Source organism: Taudactylus pleione, unplaced genomic scaffold, assembly GCF_031769625.1.
Source record: "Taudactylus pleione unplaced genomic scaffold, aTauple2 ptg000150l, whole genome shotgun sequence".
NCBI lineage: Eukaryota > Metazoa > Chordata > Amphibia > Anura > Myobatrachidae > Taudactylus > Taudactylus pleione.
The window spans coordinates 236,518-258,070 of NW_028284552.1; the positions used below are offsets into that span (position 1 = coordinate 236,518).

Consider the following 21,553-nt stretch of genomic DNA (forward strand, 5'->3'; position numbering starts at 1 on the left):
AAAAGATTGACCATAGTTCAATGTTTGTTCAAAGGTAATGCTGTTTCTTCTGTCTTAATTTATTTCTCTCTGGTTCTGCCTTGGGGGGCTTATTTATTTCCCTGCAGAATGGTGATATAAGAAGGGGGCTTTAAACATATTACAGTTAAAGTGCCAAATGGATTCAACGAAAAGAATTTAACAGAAGTGTGAAAATTCTGTTTTCATAAATACAACCATAGGTTTTACAGATGAAGAGAATGGTCTGTTGCCTCAACTTAAAGCTCCGGTGCTAGTCTGTTTTATTTTTCTGGCATGCTGTTAAATTCCGTTACATCACGGCAATGATAAAAATGCTGGAATCAGTGTGTGATGGGTACTTTTTTTTTTAAATGTGCAAATCTTTGAAGCATTTCTAATGTTTTGGGTTTTCTCATAGTAGTATTCATTTACACACATTTTCCAAAGTTGTATGGTATAATTGTGTATATGGCAATTATGTGCTGCCGACTACTTACTGTATGTATGATGCAGCTACCTTGTTTCTTGCAAATAAATATTACCTATCTATGCACATGGTATAGGTTACACCTTGCCCTTCCCTTCAATGTATTATCAGAATTCAAAGCACTGAATTACTGGTGACGAAAATAATATATTGTGATTGGCTAAACCTCCTTACTTACTAAGACTTAATTTGTACTATTTGTCCGCTATGTGTCCTGGAAAGGAGTTAAACGGTTTCTCTCGTTTTAGGTGACCAATGCAGTGCTGAAATTGATTGAGAAAGAACGAAACGGAGAGACTATCAACACCAGGCTTATCAGTGGAGTTGTACAGTCTTATGGTAATGTCTCTAGGCATTTTAGGGGGAGTATGCGCATACCCTTTCGTTATATGAATGGGTGTGTTTTGCGTATATGCCATTACTATAGCAATGCAATAGTTGAATCAAAGAGCTAATATTACATATGCAATAGTACAAATTGAGTCCTCTGGTTTAACTATGTGATATTTAAATATATATATATATATATATATGTATGTATGTATGTATATATGTATGTATATGTGTGTGTGTGTGTGTGTATATATATATATATATATATATATATATGTGTGTGTGTGTGTGTGTGTGTGTGTGTGTGTGTGTGTGTGTGTGTATATATATATATATATATATATATATATATATATATATATTTTATATTTCTACTTCAGGGTCCATAGGGTATCCACAGGATATCTTGGGGGTATAGGTGTGACGTCAGTCGCCGGGCACCATAGAGTTAAGCTTTTCAGCCTCCCAGGATGCACTAGGGTCCCCCTCCTATACCCCGCCCCCGAGCCAAGGCACCTCAGTTTAGTTTGGTGCCCGGCCGGAGTCGAGTGCACCTGTCGGAGTGGGGGCTAGAAGAGCCCCTGAAGCTCTCTTCTATGCAGCTGTGGCTGCACATCTGGATGTACAGCATGGACAGTCAGTCCTGACGTCCATGCTGTCCTCCCTACACCCCCGCCGGTACCAGAACGCAGGTACCGATCCGGGGATGCTGGTGAGCATCTGGGGTCACAGCTAGCGGTGACCCCAGATGTTCAGGACCATGGCCGGATTCAAGGGGGACAACGGTAAGCAGCGGGGTCCCGTGGTGGGTCCCCGCTGGTCACATGGTCCTAAGTCCCCAGGCAGGGGGCTCCCTGGGGACTGGCTGCAGCGTGGAGCCAGGCGACCAACCTGCGCTTCCACTACCCCCTGGGACGCCGCAGCGCTACCGCTCTGCTGCGGTCCGCTGTCCCATGCCAGGGGAGCGCGCCTTCCCTTTCTCACAGCCGGCGCCTCCCCCGCTGCACACAGCCCTCTCTGCACGCTGCCGACTGGTCCTGTGGCAGCACTCCTCCCCCAGGCCAACCTCCTCTCTACTCCTCGGCGGCCATCTTCTTCTGGACGCATGATGAACGCTGCTGGAAGCGCTGGACGGAAGCATCGTGGTCTGGGTCCCCCCGCATACCTCTCCTCCGCTGTGGTCATGTCTGTGTATGCAGCGCTGTGTCCTACCAGGCCCTGTGTCTGCGTAGTTGAGTGATCAGCGCTGTTAGTGCAGGAATTGATTTTCTTTGCATTGTATGTGACTGCTAGCGCTGCTGCCTGTAACTTTTCTTCTAAACTGTCAGCTTTATTCTGTCCCTGTTCTTTCTGCTAAGCCCTTGCGGTGCGGTGCTGCAGGGTGGTCTCTCGCCTATTTACTATATAATTGGTGAGAGGGGTCACATACTTGGTGCCATCATGTCTGAAAGTGATTTTCCTCTCCGGCTACAGTGTACTACGTGTAAAGTACCATTAGCGGAGGGGGTGGGTAGCGCGGCAGGCCTTTGCCGGCAGTGTTTGTCCATGGCGCGGCCGCTTACGGTTACAGCACCGGTAGAGGAGCCGCCCTGGGCTTGTTTCGCTCAAGCGCTTACAGCCTTAGTGGGCCAGTTAGCTCCGCAGCCCGCGTTTACACCGATGGGTTTGTCCCAGCAGTCAGTGGTGTCGTCACCCATGCAGGGTTTCCCACGACAATTGGTGGTACCCCACAGTCTCCCTATTTCCCCGCTCCCGGTTTCTCAGGAGCCAGCGTGGGTTAACTCCCTGACTAGTTCTGTACAGCACTTGTCGGATGCGTTGCAAGGGGAGTCTGTGATGCGGCCGCATAAACGGCCGGTGGCGTCTGTCGGCTCCTTATGAGGATGACGAGGGGACGTCTGATGATGGGGAGATTCTGGATCCTTACGATCAGGAACCTCTCCACAGTAAGGACGCTGATGCTAAGTCCAAGGTATATAATCCTGGACTTATCCGGGCGGTCCGCACAGCCTTGGTGATTGAGGACGAAGTTCCCCCAGCGGCTAAATCTAAGTATGCCTTTTTCAAAGATGTGAAGGGCGATGCCACAGTCTTTCCTCTTTGGGGTCCGTTAGTGGACCATTTAGAGGAGGCGTGGAAACAGCCTGGCAAAAGATACCAGCCGCAGAGACGCCTGGCGGTGGCTTATCCGTTCGCGGATAATTATTTTGCAAAGTGGGAATCCCCTCCACAGGTGGATTCTCACGTGACCTGTCTTGTCCGTAGTGCCACATTGCCGATGCCATCCATGTCCTCCCTTAAGGATGCTACGGACCGCAAGGTGGAGATCTGCCTGAAGTCCGCTTATTCCCTTGCGGGGGGGGGGGCAGCACGGCCGGCTATGGCCATTTGCTGGGTTGCCAGAGCGATGGAGCGCTGGGCGGATTCATTAGAGGCTTCTTTTGATTCCGACTGTCCGGCCGAACAGGCGGAGTTGATTGGCAATCTCCGTGATTCGGCCACTTATATCAACGAGGCGGCCCTAGACATTATTACTCTGGTGTCTAGAATTTCTTCAGCAGCGGTGGCTGCTCGTTGCACCTTGTGGCTGCGATCCTGGAAGGCGGATGCAGATTCCAAAAAGGGTCTGGAGGCGTTGCCGTTTACCGGAGAAGTTCTCTTCGGTCCGGATCTGGATAAGATTGTGGCCACGCTGGCGGCAGCCAAATCGGCTTGTCTCCCGTCGGCCGCTGCTCCTTCTGGTTCTGGACCATCGTCCTTTCGGTCATCTAGGGCCCAGGCAGGCCCAAACCACAGTAGTTTCCTCGACAGGCTGGCCCTAAGAAATCGGCCAAGCCCCGGAAGCAGGCATGGAGTACCAGAAGTCCGGCCCCCAAGCCAGATGACAAGCCTGCGGCCTGACGGTCCGGGCCTCCCTTTGGGGGGTCCCAGGGTGGGAGTCCGCCTGCTGCAGTTCGCCCAGTGTTGGTCGGCCACTACGACAGACACTTGGGTTCTCGAGGTGGTCTCTCACGGGTACACCCTCTCCTTCCGGCACAGACCCCCGGCGCGATTCTTCACCACGGGTCTACCCTCAGACCGGAACAAGGCTATGGAGCTGCGGAAGGTATTGCACACTATGCTCCAGGCTGGAGTTATAGTGCCTGTTCCATTCTCCCAGAGGGGCCAGGGTTTCTATTCAAATCTTTTTTTGGTACAGAAACCCAATGGGTCGTATCGTCCGATTCTCAACCTCAAAGCACTCAACAAGTCTTTGCGGGTTCCGAAGTTTCGGATGGAGACCCTACGGTCCATCATGCTGGCGCTGGAACCTGGGGACTACATGGTGTCATTGGACATACAGGACGCTTACCTGCATGTCCCTATTCTTTTGCTCCATCAACAGTTCCTCAGGTTTGCAATCCGCATCGACCACTTCCAGTTTCGGGCGTTACCTTTTGGCCTGGCGACAGCACCACGTGTTTTCACCAAGGTGATGGCTGTCATGGCGGCTTCTCTGCGGCTGCAGGGAGTCCACTTGTTGCCGTACCTGGACGACCTGTTATTGGTGGCAGGATCTCCAGAGCCTCTGTTACGCCACTTGGACCTGACCATTACACTGCTGCAACAGCACGGCTGGCTAATCAACTGGCAGAAGTCCACTCTAATCCCGTCTCGGAGGATTCTGCATCTTGGAGCCTTATTGGACTCGGGACAGCAAAGGATCTTCGTGACGGAGGACAAGATCTCTGCTTTACAGTCAAGGGTGCGCAGTTGTCTGCACAGCCGCCGGGTGTCCCTACACTCGGCGATGAGGTTACTGGGCTCCATGGTGTCGGTGTTCGACATGGTGGAATTCGCCCAGTTTCACTCCAGACCTCTGCAGCACCTGTTCCTGTCCAAGTGGACCGGCTGCCTCAGTCTCTGAAGTCCCAGACGATTGTGATCACCCCGGAGGTTCGCCTGTCCCTAGCTTGGTGGTTACAGACGACTCACCTCAACAAGGGACGTCCGTTCTGGGTTCCAAATTGGGTCCTGTTGACAACGGACGCCAGTCTTCGGGGCTGGGGAGCAGTTTCGGGTCCACACTTGTTCCAGGGCAGGTGGACGCCGACAGAAGCGGAGCTTCCAATAAATATCTTGGAACTCCGTGCAGTCTTCAATGCTCTCCTGCAGGCACATCGGTTTCTCCAGGGTCACCCGGTGCATGTCCAGTCGGACAACGCTACCACCGTGGCCTACATAAACAGGCAAGGAGGAACTCGCAGTCGGGCGGCTCTCGTAGATTTCTCTCTGATCCTGGTTTGGGCGGAGCGCAATCTTCCGGCCATATCAGCGGTCTTCATCCCGGGAGTGCTAAATTGGGAGGCGGACTTTCTAAGTCGCCAGGACGTTCATCTGGGGGAATGGTCCCTGCACCCGGACATTTTTCAACTGCTGGTGGACAGGTGGGGTCTTCCAGAGATCGACCTCATGGCGTCCCGGCACAACAACAAGTTGCCGGTGTACGGGTCTCGCACAAGAGACGAAGGGGCGTCTCTGGTGGATGCTCTGTCCGTCCGGTGGACGTTCCGGTTCGCATACCTGTTCCCTCCGGTCTCCCTTCTTCCACGGGTTATCCGGAAATTCAAACAGGAAGGAGGGACGCTCCTGTTGATAGCTCCCGCGTGGCCCACACGGCACTGGTTCTCAGACCTTCAGGGTCTGTCCGTGGACAGTCCTCTGCGGTTGCCGCTACGACCGGACCTTCTGTCTCAGGGTCCTTGTCTTCACCCGGACCTGACTCGGCTGTCTTTGACGGGGTGGCTGTTGAGACGGCCATGCTGAGGTCCCTGGGGTTTTCCAGCTCTGTGGTGCGTACCATGTTGCGAGCTCGGAAACAGTCTTCCGCGAGGATATACCATCGCGTGTGGCATACGTTCTTCCAGTGGTGTCGACCGAGAGGTTATGCACCGCGGGAGTTTCGTCTGTCTCGGATTCTCGCCTTCCTGCAAGCGGGACTAGATCATGGGCTTCGCCTTGCTTCTTTGAAGGTACAGGTTTCGGCCCTGTCTGTCTGTCTGGTTTCACCGTAGGATTGCTACAATCCCGGATGTGCGCACCTTTATGCAGGGTGTTCTCCGCATTCAGCCGCCCTTTGTTCCACCTGTGGTGCCTTGGGATTTGGCTGTGGTCCTGAGGGCTCTCCAAGGACCGCCATTTGAACCACTGGGTTCAGTGGATCTTAAATGGCTAACAGCTAAGACTGTTTTCCTTCTGGCTATTGCTTCGGCCAGACGTGTTTCTGATTTAGGGGCTCTTTCTTGTAAACCCCCTTTCTTGGTTTTTCATGGGAACAGGGCAGTGCTCCGCACTCGGCCCGAGTTTCTTCCCAAAGTTGTTTCCCAGTTTCATGTTAACGAGGAAATCGTTGTAACTGCCTTTAACTCACCGGGTCTTTCCGTGAGTGAGGCCTCTTTGGATGTTGTGCGGGCCTTAAGGACTTATGTTGACCGCACTTCTTCGTTTAGGAAGTCGGACGCTTTGTTTGTCCTCTATGGCTTCCGTAAAAAGGGTTGGCCTGCTTCAAAGCAAACTTTGGCAGCCTGGATCCGTATGGCTATTTCTGAAGCTTATCTTCATGAAGGCCTACCGGTTCCTCCTTCTCTGAAGGCTCATTCCACTAGGTCTGTGGGTCCTTCGTGGGCAGCTCGACGTGGTGCCTCTGCAGTCCAGATCTGCAAGGCTGCTACCTGGTCTTCTGTCCATACCTTCATGAGGTATTACAGGTTTGACACCTTCGCCTCTCAGGATGCTTCTTTCGGGCGGCGGATTCTCCTTTCTGCACAGGAGCGTCCCCACCCTTAAAGGATACTGCTTTGGGACATCCCCAAGGTATCCTGTGGATACCCTATGGACCCTGAAGTAGAAAATATGAGATATGGTAAGAACTTACCCTTGTTATCTCTATTTCTACGAAGTCCATAGGGTTCCACAGGACTCCCGCCCTGTCGCACCTGTGCTGCAGATGGGCTTTGCTCTGGTCACCGGTTTTCCGTCTCCCTCTGGTGAGAATGTGATTCTTGTATGTGTCCAGATCTTTTTTCTCTCTCTTCCTTCTCCTCCTCCGGCCTATGGCTTGATAACTAACTGAGGTGCCTTGGCTCGGGGACGGGGTATAGGAGGGGGACCCTAGTGCATCCTGGGAGGCTGAAAAGCGTAACTATGGTGCCCGGCGACTGACGTCACACCTATACCCCCAAGGTATCCTGTGGAACCCTATGGACTTCGTAGAAATAGAGATAACAAGGGTAAGTTCTTACCATATCTCATATTTTATATATATATATATATATATATATATATATATATATATATATATATATTTTTTTTATTATTTTTTTTCCTGCTTTTATTCTCCTCTCGGAAATCCCACTTTATCCTCTTAGTCTATTATATGCCTCTCAAGACTAATTATAATAAAGGCTACAGATCGATACAGCCTGTCTTTCTGCAGTATCATAGGTATATTGAATTGACTTCCAGTAAAAAAAAAATGAAAGCCAATAAAGAGAACACCACTCTGCAGTCCATTTGCATTATTAAAAATGAGCCCTCCATATCTAGTTAAATTGGCTTTCTGCTCGCCATTTCCAAGATGCAACGCCATATTGTAAATAGCATGAACAGCTATTTATATCTTATTGACAACCTGCATCAGTACTCTGCCAACTCAAGTAGTGTTCAGGAGCCCGCGGGACCAGCACTGAACTGTGCTGCAACAAATGGTAAGTGACTTATCTCTCCTTCACCAGGGAGAGGTTTATGCAGCCACAACTTATTCGCTGCACCACATCCTATAGGAAAGGTAGCTGCAGGCTTGCCTGACTGCTGTCATCCTGCTGTATTTGGCCCTTGGAGGTGGGGGTACCATCCTCTTAATATTTCCTACCTACCTTATCTGGATTTTCACTTGGCAAGCTCACCAGAGCAAGTACAGTGAGTGTTATTACCAGAGGACAAGATCAGCTCCCTACGGGAAATGGTAATTTCCCTGCTGTCGTGCAGGCAGGTGTCGGTCCTCCTTTTTGTGATGGTCTTTAGAATAATTGTGCCCACCTTTTTGAGGTATTGCATTTTGCGCAATTTCGTTTGCTGTCATTCCAGACCAAATAGATTTTTCAAAGTCTCTCCAGATCATGACCAGTCAGCTCTTCAGACTATCCCCAGGTGTCCGCCTCACTCCGCTGGTGGTTGAGGCACGACCATCTCAAAAGGAGTCACCTTAAACGGACTGGACTGGATGGTAACAACAGACTTTCACGCCACTTGTAACTAGGGTCTGTTGTCCTCTGCTTCCGGGTTTCAAGGTCTTTTGACTATGGGGAAGTTAAGGTTTCGTTCAGTGTTTTGGACTATGGGGAAGTTAAGGATTCGTTCAGTGTTTTGGAACCAGTACTTGCAACAAGGCCCATCAATGTGTTACGCTTCATCGCTGTGGCTTGTGCAAATTACCAAAGGGGCATCGAGTGTCCTGGCTGTAAGGAAGACCAGCAGGATCATGCATTGGGTGAGCAAAACATTCCAGCCATCGCAGCTGGGAAAGAAAATTGTAAAGCAGACTCTCGGTAGGCTAGTTCTTTATTCTGGGGAATGTCTCCATTCATCAGCTGCTGGTGGATTTCTGGGAAGAAATCTAATGTCTATATGATAGCATTTGGGTTGAATCACAAGGCTGAGCGGTTCTGCTTAAGGGCGAGGGATCTGCAGGTTTTTCTGGTAGACACTCAGTTGGTTCTGTCTGGCTGTGAGTAAGAAGCAGTTTGCTGCTGGAATCTGCAGCACTGTTACCCCCTTGTCGGACACCCAGGGCAGAAAGGGCTTAGATAGCCGCACAGGAGTTGCGTGATCCGGGCCACCCTCTCATAATGACAACCTATTATCTCGGCTGACTGTCGGACCGACGACTCCTATTCCCCGCCCCTAACTTTTCCCTCCCCCCCCGCCGCCTTCCATTCATGAATTTTCTGTGCCTGCCATACAGCTTCCACAGTAAGAAGTGTGCACAAGTTACCCAAGTGTGCCACTGCCATCCTCCCTTTCTCTGGTCTTGCCGTCCCCTCCATCCTCAAATGTGCCTTTTCTCCCTCCCCATGGCTAGTAGCTGCAATCGGAAGTAGTGCAGACGAACTGTGACTAGACCATGTTAATCGCCATGTTTTCTACGTGCGGGATCACAGATGCAGGCAGTGAAACGCCCCTAAAACTTACGACACGCCTTCGTTTTTGCGTAAGAAGTTGCAGCAAGCTGCTATGTTTGATGCATACGCAATGCGACTTGGACTCATGCGTAGTTTACCAATAGCCACTGAATTGCGTAAACATCTGCAAAGCGTACTTCTCTGAATCGGGCACTGCGTTTGAAAGCTGTATCCCCTGGTGTGAGTGGAAATTCCTTATTGTTTGCTGTTTTTTTCCAGGAAGGACTGGAAGGTGGTTTTGAAGCCCTGCTCCTTGAGCGTTCATGCCTCTGCTCTCATTACTTTATTTTTTTTTTTTTTTCAAGAGAACTGATTCTCTTGCCTGAAATGCCAACCTTCTTGCAAGGAATGCAGCCTTTGGTGTTGACTGTTTCGCAGCACCCTCCTTTCAAACCACTGGATTTGGATAGTTTTAAAATTATTTTCTTGGAAAGAGCCAAGGACTTGCGTTGGACAGATGAGAGACAGTGCCAGGTGAATTACTTTGTTAATCCACTAGATCTACCTTGGGGAAAGATTGCCCATTCCTGAACTTGTGGGGGGCACATCATCCACCTGATCAGTGGGTGCATCTTGGGCAGCACAGACTCTTAACTGAGTAAGAGGCCAAAGTAGGCCCGATTCTGATGTTCCCAGAGTTTAGCAATATTTTTTATTTTGTTGTCTGCTGCACGTCCCTGAGTAGCCATAAAAACTTGCATAGTGTATGAGCCCGATATTGGGAGTGTACTGGAAATGTGCTGGGCGGTGACTGGGATGTGGCTATTCAGATGCATTGAGATGGTCTGTGTTATGTGTGTCATGGGCGTGTCGCTGAGCTGGTTGCATACACAGATGTTTAATCGCTCATATTAAAGACTACTCGGATGGATAATCTGCACCTGCCATAGGGCTGGTGCAACTTTTGTTGGTGTGACAGATGGTAGTGTATGTTAGACCCACCAAGCGGGATTACAGCATCTACAAATTCTTAAAGTGGACGTCTCAGTCCTTGCACAGTCAGACACACACTTGTACACCAGAGTCAGGTCCCTAATCTTTTGTGCACACCTTTTACCAAATGTTACAGGTATAATACCTGTGCATCTAGAGATGTCAGCTTTGGACGTCACAATACTTCTAAGCGTACCCTCCCTTGAGTTCCCAAATGTTTTACCCCCAGTGTTCCCTCGTGGTTGCCTAAGGAAAGTGGGGCGAATATTAAATACTTTTCTCATAGTTCATTGGGGGGAACCTGGCCCCCACCGGTCACGCTCTGAGATCTTGTTTAGGTTTTCTTTTCCATTTTTTATCTTTTGTTAGGATTGTTGTTCTCCTACGTGTTTGTTTGTTTTTTTTCTTTTGACAACACTGAAATATCCCAGGCATATACTGGCTGCACAGTTTACTGTTTTATGTTTTATATCGAAAAAGGAATATTGTCTATTGGTTTTAGCTGATCTATATGCTTACATAACACTCTTAGGAGACTGTTTTTATAACATTGAAGCAGTCTATATATTAAATCCTATGGGGCAGATTCAATTGGGCGCAAACTTCACTCCCAGGTAAGTATTCAATTACTGCTCATGGTAAGGCTGCCACTAGCCCAGAGGGTGCACGTAATGTGAATTCTGCGTTAAGTGTACCCTTTGAGCTAGACTCGGGCAGTAATTAATACCTCCAGCACTTAACCTGGGTTCTAAAGCTATTCGCAGGCTAACCACGGGCAAAAATTGAATAGCTCTGGGCATCTAACCCAGCACAATAAAGTCCACAGCTACTTGAAATTTCCCCTATTAGTAACAATTCTAAACTGGCACACGGGGAACTGCAAAAAAGCTGTAACTCTTCACAAACCATATTTTTTTTTTTTTTTTTTTGTTCTCCTAAAGTTTGCTAAAATAAAAAAATACTGTTCGAATCTGTGCACCAGTTTCCTTTAAAACTCCATTTGATATTCTTTTGTCTATAGACCACTTTCAAACCACCTTTTTAATTTTATTTTTTTTGTATCATAAGATGGGGGAGATGTATCAAAGCTTAAGCCGCATATCCACTACATGATATATTGAACGATAACGACTGCAATATCGTGCAGCGGGTATGCCGTTAATGACCAGCGATGCGCGCTCCCGCTGGTCGTTGACGCAGTTGCTCATTGCCCGAACCTGCTGTCCAACCTGACGATATTGCAGGTTTGGGGATGAGGGAGGGTGCCGGCAGTGAACGATATATCATTCAGTGTGAGTTCAATGTCCACTGCACAATATAATGAACGATAATGATGTTATTGTTCAATATATCGTGTAGTAGATACGCGGCTTAATGGTCATTTAACAAACTGTTTGAAAAATGGTTAGTACTTTTATCTCTCTCCATTTTCTCTAAACTTTGATAAATCCTCCGCCAATGTGTCTTTCAACCTGTTTTTACAAATAGAGGAAATAAGGCTGTTTTCTTATTCAGCTTAATTGATAATTAATATCTAGGTTTTTTTTTTTTTTTTCATTGTATAAAGGAAAAATCGGGGGAATGTTAAAGGTGCCTACACACTTATATTACACGATTTGCCCGATTCCGACGCATCGTGACGACAAATTGCGTAAAATATCCTCAAATCACGATCAGATCTGCCGTGCTGTAGGGCAGATCTGACTGTCTCAGTCACGAGGCACTGGAATAGTTAGGAGGCCTGATAGATCGTTTGTCACATTGGACAGTTTTTAACACCAAATCGTGCTCACGACTGCTGGGGAGAAGTTCATGGGGAAATCTGACACAATGTCTGATTGTGAGCACATCTCCAAGTGTGTAGGCACCTAAGTCTCGCAGCAGCTTTGAAAAGTCACTGCTTAGTAAATATACGCCTTAATTTCTCATTCTTGGTTCATGTAAAATGACTGAATGGAACATTTGGGGTATTTTTTTCTTTAATTTTTTTGTTATTGGTGCATCATTTTTGTACGGATTACTTGCTATTCGGTATACATGATGTTAGGTATGACTGGCATCCTATATTACAAATGGGACTCTTGCTATAATGTACTGATCACACTCTCCCAACCCCACTAATATTCTACAAGAGAATACTGCTTAAGTCTTATTGGAGGGTGATGGATTTCTTTTACATTTACTGTATGTGGCAAGGAAAAAACTACAATAATTTTAATTTGTGAGATTGATTAATAAAAACATACAGCAATGCTTATTAGTTTTTAAAACTCCTCTTCGTATTATTGACTATCAAAGCCTTGTTTGTTCAAAGTTTCATTTTAAAGTAATAATTGTTTAGCAACTTTAATATTTACATTTTCAAGTATTATAAAAGTCCTTCAATTTTTTTTTCTTGTCATTTGGCTTAGTTTTAAAATCTTACCTCAGTTGTCACATCTGAAAAATGTAGATCTCATTAAATTCAAATCTTGTGTGCTGATTTTATTGCAGAATGAATATAAATGGTGGGCTTGAGGTTTCTCAACACAATGCATGCTTGGTTGAAACCATGGACTGACCGTGTCATTTATGTTTGCAGTGGAGCTGGGCTTAAATGAAGACGATGCGTTTGCCAAAGGCCCAACGTTGACTGTGTACAAAGAATCTTTTGAGTCCCAGTTTTTGGCTGACACAGAGAGGTTCTACACAAGAGAGAGCACAGAGTTTTTACAGCAGAACCCAGTCACAGAATACATGAAGAAGGTTTGTTCAGTACCAGCGATGTGGTTTTGACATTTGTTTAATGCAGAGCTCATTGAAACTGCTCTACCCTTTTTTTTGTATTACTTTTCAAATGCTTGCTGTTTGCTTTAGAGGTGATTATACTTTATTAAACTGCAGAAGCTGTGGCTATTGTAGTATGATGACTTATGCACAGATCGATCAAATGTGTTTCTTGATTACTTTTTCAAAGCTATTGTCTAGGGCCATGTGCAAACTGTTTGCAATTATAACTTTTATCCTAACAGTTCGTGCTTTTAAGTTGAAACCCACTGATGTCTGGGTTCTGAAGCATTGCTGTGATCTGGCTATAGACAGGTCTATATATACACCTTCCCTCCTGAAATAAAAGTGAAAGAAAATTGCATGTTTCTACTTCAGGGTCCATAGGGTATCCACAGGATACCTTGGTATAGGTGTGACGTCAGTCGCAGGGCACCAAAGAGTTAAGCTTTCAGCCTCCCAGGATGCACTAGGTCCCCCTCCCATACCCCGCCCCCGGGCCAAGGCACCTCAGTTTAGTTTGGTGCCCGGCCGGAGTCGGGTGCACCTGTTGGAGTGGGGGCTAGAAGAGCCCCTGAAGCTTATTCTTCATGCAGCTGTGGCTGCACAACTGGATGAACAGCATGGACAGTCAGTCCTGACGTCCATGCTGTCTTCCCTACACCCCGCCGGTACCAGAACGCCGGTACTGATCCGGGGATGCTGGTGGGCGTCTGGGGTCACAGCTAGCGGTGACCCCAGATGCTCCGGACCATGGCCGGATTCAAGGGGGACAGAGGTAAGCAGCGGGGTCCCGCGGTGGGTCCCCGCTGATCACATGGTCCTAAGTCCCCAGGTAGGGGGCTCCCTGGGGACTGGCTGCAGCGTGGAGCCAGGCGACCAACCTGCGCTTCCACTACCCCCTGGGACAGCGGACCGCAGCAGAGCGGTAGCGCTGCGGCGTCCCAGGGGTTAAATGCATGCCAGGGGAGCGCGCCTTCCCTGTCTCACAGCCGGCGCCTCCCCCGCTGCACACAGCCCTCTCTGCATGCTGCCGACTGGTCCTGTGGCAGCGCTCCTCCCCCAGGCCAGCCTCCTCTCTGCTCCTCGGCGGCCATCTTCTCCAGAACGCATGGTGAACGCTGCTGGAAGCGCTGGACGGAAGCATCGTGGTCTGGGTCCCCCCGCATACCTCTCCTCCGCTGTGGCTCAGGTCTGTGTATGCAGCGCTGTGTCCTACCAGGCCCTGTGTCTGTGTAGTTGAGTGATCAGCGCTGTTAGTGCAGGAATTGTTATTTTTCTGCATTGTATGTGACTGTGCTAGCGCTGCTGCCTGTAATCTTTTCTTCTCTAAACTGTCAGCTTTATTACTGTCCCTGTTCTTTCTGCTAAAGCCCTTGCGGTGCGGTGCGGTGCTGCAGGGTGGTCTCTCGCCTATTTAATACTTAATTGGTGAGAGAGGTCACATACGTGGTGCCATCATGTCTGAAAGTGATTTTCCCCTCCGGCTACAGTGTACCACGTGCAAAGTACCGTTAGCGGAGGGGGAGGGTAGCGCGGAGGGCCTTTGCCGGCAGTGTTTGTCCATGGCGCGGCCTATTACGGTTACAGCACCGGTACAGGAGCCGCCCTGGGCTTGTTTCGCTCAGGCGCTTACAGCCTTAGTGGGCCAGTTAGCTCCGCAGCCCGCGTTTACTCCGATGGGTTTGTCCCAGCAGTCTGTGGTGTCGTCACCCATGCAGGGGTTCCCACGACAATTGGTGGTACCCCACAGTCTCCCTATTTCCCCGCTCCCGGGTTCTCAGGAGCCAGCGTGGGTTAACTCCCTGACGAGTTCTGTACAGCACTTGTCGGATGTGTTGCAAGGGGAGTCTGTGATGCGGTCTCATAAAAGGCCGGTGGCGTCTCTGTCCGCTCCTTATGAGGATGACGAAGGGACGTCTGATGATGGGGAGATTCTAGATCCTTACGATCAGGAACCTCTCCATACTAAGGACGCTGATGCTAAGTCCAAAGTATATATTCCTGGACTTATTCGGGCGGTCCGCACAGCCTTGGTGATTGAGGACGAAGTTCCCCCAGCGGCTAAATCTAAGTATGCCTTTTTCAAAGATGTGAAGGGTGATGCCACAGTCTTTCCTCTTTCGGGTCAGTTGGTGGACCATTTAGAGGAGGCGTGGAAACAACCTGGCAAAAGATACCAGCCGCAGAGACGCCTGGCGGTGGCTTATCCGTTCGCGGATAATTATTTTGCGAAGTGGGAATCCCCTCCACAGGTGGATTCTCACGTGACCCGTCTTGTCCGTAGTGCCACATTGCCGATGCCATCCATGTCCTCCCTTAACGATGCTACGGACCGCAAGGTAGAAATCTGCCTGAAGTCCGCTTATTCCCTTGCAGGGGGGGCAGCACGGCCGGCTATGGCCATTTGCTGGGTTGCCAGAGCGATGGAGCGCTGGGCGGATTCATTAGAGGCTTCTTTTGAATCCGACTGTCCGGCCGATCAGGCGGAGTTGATTGGCAATCTCCGTGATTCGGCCACCTACATCAACGAGGCGGCTCTAGACATTAGTACTCTGGTGTCTAGAATTTCTTCAGCAGCGGTAGCTGCTCGTCGCACCTTGTGGCTGCGATCCTGGAAGGCGGACGCAGATTCCAAGAAAGGTCTGGAAGCGTTGCCGTTTACCGGAGAAGTTCTCTTCGGTCCGGATCTGGATAAGATTGTGGCCACGCTGGCGGCAGCCAAATCTGCCTGTCTCCCGTCGGCCGCTGCTCCTTCTGGTTCGGGACCATCGTCCTTTCGGTCATCTAGGGCCCAGGGCAGGCCCAAACCACAGTCGTTTCCTCGACAGGCTGGCCCTAAGAAATCGGTCAAGCCCCGGAAACAGGCATGGAGTACCAGACGTCCGGCCCCCAAGCCAGATGACAAGCCTGCGGCCTGACGGTCCGGGCCTCCCTTTGGGGGATCCCAGGGTGGGAGGCCGCCTGCTACAGTTCGCCCAGTGTTGGTCGACCACTACGACAGACACTTGGGTTCTGGAGGTGGTTTCTCACGGATACGCCCTCTCCTTCCGGCACAGACCCCCGGCTCGCTTCTTCACCACGGGTCTCCCATCAGACCGGAACAAGGCTATGGAGCTGCGGAAGGTATTGCACACTATGCTCCAGGCTGGAGTTATAGTGGCGGTTCCATTCTCCCAGAGGGGCCAGGGTTTCTATTCAAATCTATTTTTGGTACAGAAACCCAATGGGTCATATCGTCCGATTCTCAACCTCAAAGCACTCAACAAGTCTTTGCGGGTCCCGAAGTTTCGGATGGAGACCCTACGGTCCATCATTCTGGCGCTGGAACCTGGGGACTACTTGGTGTCATTGGACATACAGGACGCTTACCTGCATGTCCCTATTCTTTGGCGCCATCAACAGTTCCTCAGGTTTGCAATCAGCAGCGACCACTTCCAGTTTCGGGCGTTACCTTTTGGCCTGGCAACAGCACCACGTGTTTTCACCAAGGTGATGGCGGTCATGGCGGCTTCTCTGCGGCTGCAGGGAGTCCGCATGTAGCCGTATTTGGACGACCTGTTATTGGTGGCAGGATCTCCAGAGCTCCTGTTACGCCACTTGGACCTGACCATTGCACTGCTGCAGCGGCACGGCTGGCTAATCAACTGGCAGAAGTCCACTCTAATCCCGTCTCGGAGGATTCTGCATCTTGGAGCCTTATTGGACTCGGGACAGCAAAGGATCTTCGTGACGGAGGACAAGATCTCTGCTTTACAGTCAAGGGTGCGCAGTTGTCTGCACAGCCGCCGGGTGTCCTTACACTCGGCGATGAGGTTACTGGGCTCCATGGTGTCGGTGTTCGACATGGTGGAATTCGCCCAGTTTCACTCCAGACCTCTGCAGCACCTGATCCTGTCCAAGTGGAACGGGCTGACTCAGTCTCTGAAGTCCCAGACGATTGTGCTCACCCAGGAGGTTCGCCTGTCCCTTACGTGGTGGTTACAGACGACCCACCTCAACAAGGGACGTCCGTTCTGGGTTCCAAATTGGGTCCTGTTGACAACGGACGCCAGTCTTCGGGGCTGGGGAGCAGTTTCGGGTCCACACTTGTTCCAGGGCAGGTGGACGCCGACAGAAGCGGAGCTTCCAATAAATATCTTGGAACTCCGTGCGGTCTTCAATGCTCTCCAGCAGGCACAGCGGTTTCTCCAGGGTTGCCCGGTGCAGGTCCAGTCGGACAACGCTACCACCGTGGCCTACATAAACAGGCAAGGAGGAACTCGCAGTCGGGCGGCTCTCGTAGAGGTCTCTCGGATCCTGGTTTGGGCGGAGCGCAATCTTCCGGCCATATCATCGGTCTTCATCTCGGGAGTGCTCAATTGGGAGGCGGACTTTCTAAGTCGCCAGGACGTTCATCCGGGGGAATGGTCCCTGCACCCGGACGTTTTTCAACTACTGGTGGACAGGTGGGGTCTTCCAGAAATCGACCTCATGGCGTCCCGGCACAACAACAAGTTGCCGGTGTACGGGTCTCGCACAAGAGACGAAGGGGCGTCTCTGGTGGATGCTCTGTCCGTCCGGTGGACGTTCCGGTTCGCATACCTGTTCCCTCCGGTCTCCCTTCTTCCACGGGTAATCCGGAAATTCAAACAGGAAGGAGGGACGCTCCTGTTGATAGCTCCCGCGTGGCCCAGACGGCACTGGTTCTCAGACCTTCAGGGTCTGTCCGTGGACATTCCTCTGCGGTTGCCGCTACGACCGGACCTTCTGTCTCAGGGTCCTTGCCTTCACCCGGACCTGACTCGGCTGTCTTTGACGGCGTGGCTGTTGAGACGGCCATGCTGAGGTCCCGGGGGTTTTCCAGCTCTGTGGTGCGTACCATGTTGCGAGCTCGGAAACCGTCTTCCGCGAGGATATACCATCGCGTGTGGCATACGTTCTTCCAGTGGTGTCGACCGAGAGGTTATGCACCGCGGGAGTTTCGTCTGTCTCGGATTCTCGCATTCCTGCAAGCGGGACTAGATCATGGGCTTCGCCTTGCTTCTTTGAAGGTACAGGTTTCGGCCCTATCTGTCTGGTTTCACCGTAGGATTGCTACAATCCCGGATGTGCGCACCTTTATGCAGGGTGTTCTCCGCATTCAGCCGCCCTTTGTTCCACCTGTGGCGCCTTGGGATTTGGCTGTGGTCCTGAGGGCTCTCCAAGGACCGCCGTTTGAACCACTGGGCTCAGTGGATCTTAAATGGCTAACAGCTAAGACTGTTTTCCTTCTGGCCATTGCTTCGGCCAGACGTGTTTCTGAGTTAGGGGCTCTTTCTTGTAGACCCCCTTTCTTGGTTTTTTATGGGAACAGGGCAGTGCTCCGCACTCGGCCCGAGTTTCTTCCCAAAGTTGTTTCCCAGTTTCATATTAACGAGGAAATAGTTGTTCCGGCCTTTAACTCACCGGGTCTTTCCGTGGGTGAGGCCTCTTTGGATGTTGTGCGGGCCTTAAGGACTTATGTTGACCGCACTTCTTCGTTTAGGAAGTCGGACGCTTTGTTTGTCCTCTTTGGCTTCCGTAAAAAGGGTTGGCCTGCTTCAAAGCAAACTTTGGCAGCCTGGATCCGTATGGCTATTTCTGAAGCTTATCTTCATGAAGGCCTACCGGTCCCTCCTTCTCTGAAGGCTCATTCCACTAGGTCTGTGGGTCCTTCGTGGGCAGCTCGACGTGGTGCCTCGGCAGTTCAGATCTGCAAGGCTGCTACGTGGTCTTCTGTCCATACCTTCGTGAGGTATTACAGGTTTGACACCTTCGCCTCTCAGGATGCTTCCTTCGGGCGGCGGATTCTCCTTTCTGCACAGGAGCGTCCCCACCCTTAAAGGATACTGCTTTGGGACATCCCCAAGGTATCCTGTGGATACCCTATGGACCCTGAAGTAGAAAATATGAGATATGGTAAGAACTTACCCCTGTTATCTCTATTTCTACGAAGTCCATAGGGTTCCACAGGACTCCCGCCCTGTCGCACCTGTGCTGCAGATGGGCTTTGCTCTGGTCACCGGTTTTCCGTCTCCCTCTGGTGAGAATGTGATTCTTGTATGTGTCCAGATCTTTGTTCTCTCTCTTCCTTCTCCTCCTCCGGCCTATGGCTTGGTAACTAACTGAGGTGCCTTGGCCCGGGGGCGGGGTATGGGAGGGGGACCTAGTGCATCCTGGGAGGCTGAAAGCTTAACTCTTTGGTGCCCTGCGACTGATGTCACACCTATACCAAGGTATCCTGTGGAACCCTATGGACTTCGTAGAAATAGAGATAACAAGGGTAAGTTCTTACTAGGGATGTGCAGGCTCGGATAGGTTCGAGTTTGCACGTGGAGTTCGGATTTTTCCCTCCAAAAAAACGGAACTCAGAACGAGGCAAAACGTCATCTTACATGGACGAACATCATCATTCCTTGTCTTTTGTCCAGGAATGATGATGTTCGTCCATGTAAGATGACGTTTTGCCTCGTTCTGAGTTCCGTTTTTTTGGAGGGAAAAATCCGAACTCCACGTGCAAACTCGAACCTATCCGAGCCTGCACATCCCTAGTTCTTACCATATCTCATATTTTGCCGTCGCTTATGGTCTACAATGATTAAGTCAGTGAGTGCATAATTTTTCTGTGGCCTACAATTTGGATCCGCTTTCCTGCAAGACTTAAGCCAACATTTGGCATTTGCACCTATGCTTCATGCTGGCTTTAGTGGTACAAATGTGCTTTTGGTCATAATTGCTGCGCAAGGCATTGTGTAAAATGGTTTTCATCTCAGAAATCTTATGTCCTCTGATGCTCATTATAAGTGCGTTGGTCTGTCTTCAGCATTGGCACAAGACCAGCAGTATGGCCTCCGCAGTAACTATGGCTGGTATGTGACTTGGTAAGAAGACCTTCTCTTACAGCAACTTAACTTCTGCTTTTTCTATGCAGCCATTTCATTTGATAAGTTGTCTGGTAACAATTTTCAACATATGATTCACTTTAATAAGTCACATTTGCCCATTAGCCTGTCGGCTACCACCACTTGGATATCCTATCTTATCATTGCTAAAGATGGTGGTTGTAGGCATTAAGCAACTGTGTATTTCCAATCTTGTTCATTTGCTGAATTTTAGGCAGAAGCTCGGCTGTTGGAGGAGCAGAGGCGGGTACAAGTGTACCTTCATGAGAGCACACAGGATGAGCTGGCACGGAAATGTGAACAAGTTCTTATAGAAAAACACCTGGAGATCTTCCACACGGAGTTCCAGAATTTGCTAGATGCAGACAAAAATGAGGGTAACTTCTTTATTCTTGTTATTACCTTTTATACTTCATTGCTTTGTCCAGAGTTCTGAATCAATTCCCCACATTTGCACCCCAAAATAGAGATTGCACTGTTTTCCGCCTGACATTTATTGGCAAAACTCATCCGCCAGTTACAGTGCATTGAGTTTCCGAGTACGCAAAACAGGCGAAAATAGGCAAAACTTTTTTTGCGGATTACAGCTTCTCGCATCTAATTGAATTCGGCTTTTTGTTTGGATTGTCATTTTATGCACTACAGTATGGGAAATGAGAGGGTTTGGTTCCTTTGGAGACTTCCCTTTTTTTTTTTTTTTCTTTTTTTTTCCTTTCCCCCTTCTCCCTACGCCATTGTGGAAATATTTTTATTATGTCTATTTGTGATGCTCTTACACGTTTTAAGATGTAATGAAAATGTATTGCCTGTGAGTGTCTTTATACATGTACACTTTGTTTTTTTTTTGAGAAATGTTTTTATTGAATCATTTTTCCTATTCCATGTAAAATAATAACATTACCATCATTGACACAGAAAATAAAATAACATAATCACAGAAAAAAACTCTGTGAGCTACAATAACATTAGAATCAGTACACATATATCACAAGATATAGGTACACTTTGTTTTTAAAAATATTTATCATTTGTTTTTGTTGGAAACTTGAATAATCTGATATTGGTCGAATACATTTTACAAGGTTTTTTTTTATTTTTTTCTAAAGGATTCATATTAAACTAGTTAGTTAAAAGAGCAAATGATTTCTCGAATATGAAGTAGTTTTGAGAAGGAGGTTAGTAGCAGTGAAGGTTTATGTTGGGGTGTGCAGGTATTGCTCACAAGGTTTTTATTTTGCAGATTTGGGGCGAATGTACAATCTTGTATCACGAATTCAAGATGGCTTGGGAGAGCTTAAAAAGCTTTTAGAAACACATATCCACAATCAGGGACTTGCTGCAATAGAAAAATGTGGAGAAGCAGCACAAAATGCAAGTATTGCCTTGTACTAACTTGAAATGACTTTATATGGTAAAACCATGACATGATGCAGATGGCGTAGATCTTCCTTTATAAATCTTCATGATCTCTACTGCAAGTCACATGTCCATATGCCATGCTATTTTGTTTTCTTTTCATGGTTAATATTTTAGGCTGCATGGCTTTATTAACTTGACGTTTCCAAAAATACTTGTCACCTTCAGTGTTATGAACAGGTCACATCATCTGCCGTATCCTAGAGCTTGACTTGTGAATTTTAACATGTTCTAAACTTATAGGGGGCAGTTCAATTCTTTTATAGGTCGCCTTAACTGATGGGCGCCCGATGAAGCAATTTACTTGTTATTCCATTTGGGCATGTGTGCTCACCCAACAGCACCGAGTTTAACCACGCAAAGCGGCTAAACCCATCTAAAGCACTGCTTTGGGCGCCCAAACTCCCATATGGGCATCCAAAGTGCTGACTTCTCACACATTTATGTTCGCCACTTCACGAGGTGGCGAGCAAAAATGCGTCTACCTATGCGTGCCT

At 48.9% G+C, this 21,553-nt stretch overlaps 1 protein-coding gene across 4 annotated transcripts in view; it reads left to right on the forward strand.

Moving 5' to 3' along the window:
* Positions 1-21,553, forward strand: part of CUL1 (cullin 1) — a 132,629-nt gene that overhangs the window by 66,946 nt on the left and 44,130 nt on the right. For all 4 annotated transcript variants that reach the window (XM_088474257.1, XM_088474254.1, XM_088474256.1 and 1 more), the window contains 4 exons: positions 736-826; positions 12,554-12,717; positions 19,855-20,017; positions 20,881-21,011. In XM_088474257.1, coding sequence (XP_088330383.1) covers positions 736-826; positions 12,554-12,717; positions 19,855-20,017; positions 20,881-21,011 — 549 coding nt within the window. The remainder of the gene's footprint in view (positions 1-735; positions 827-12,553; positions 12,718-19,854; positions 20,018-20,880; positions 21,012-21,553) is intronic.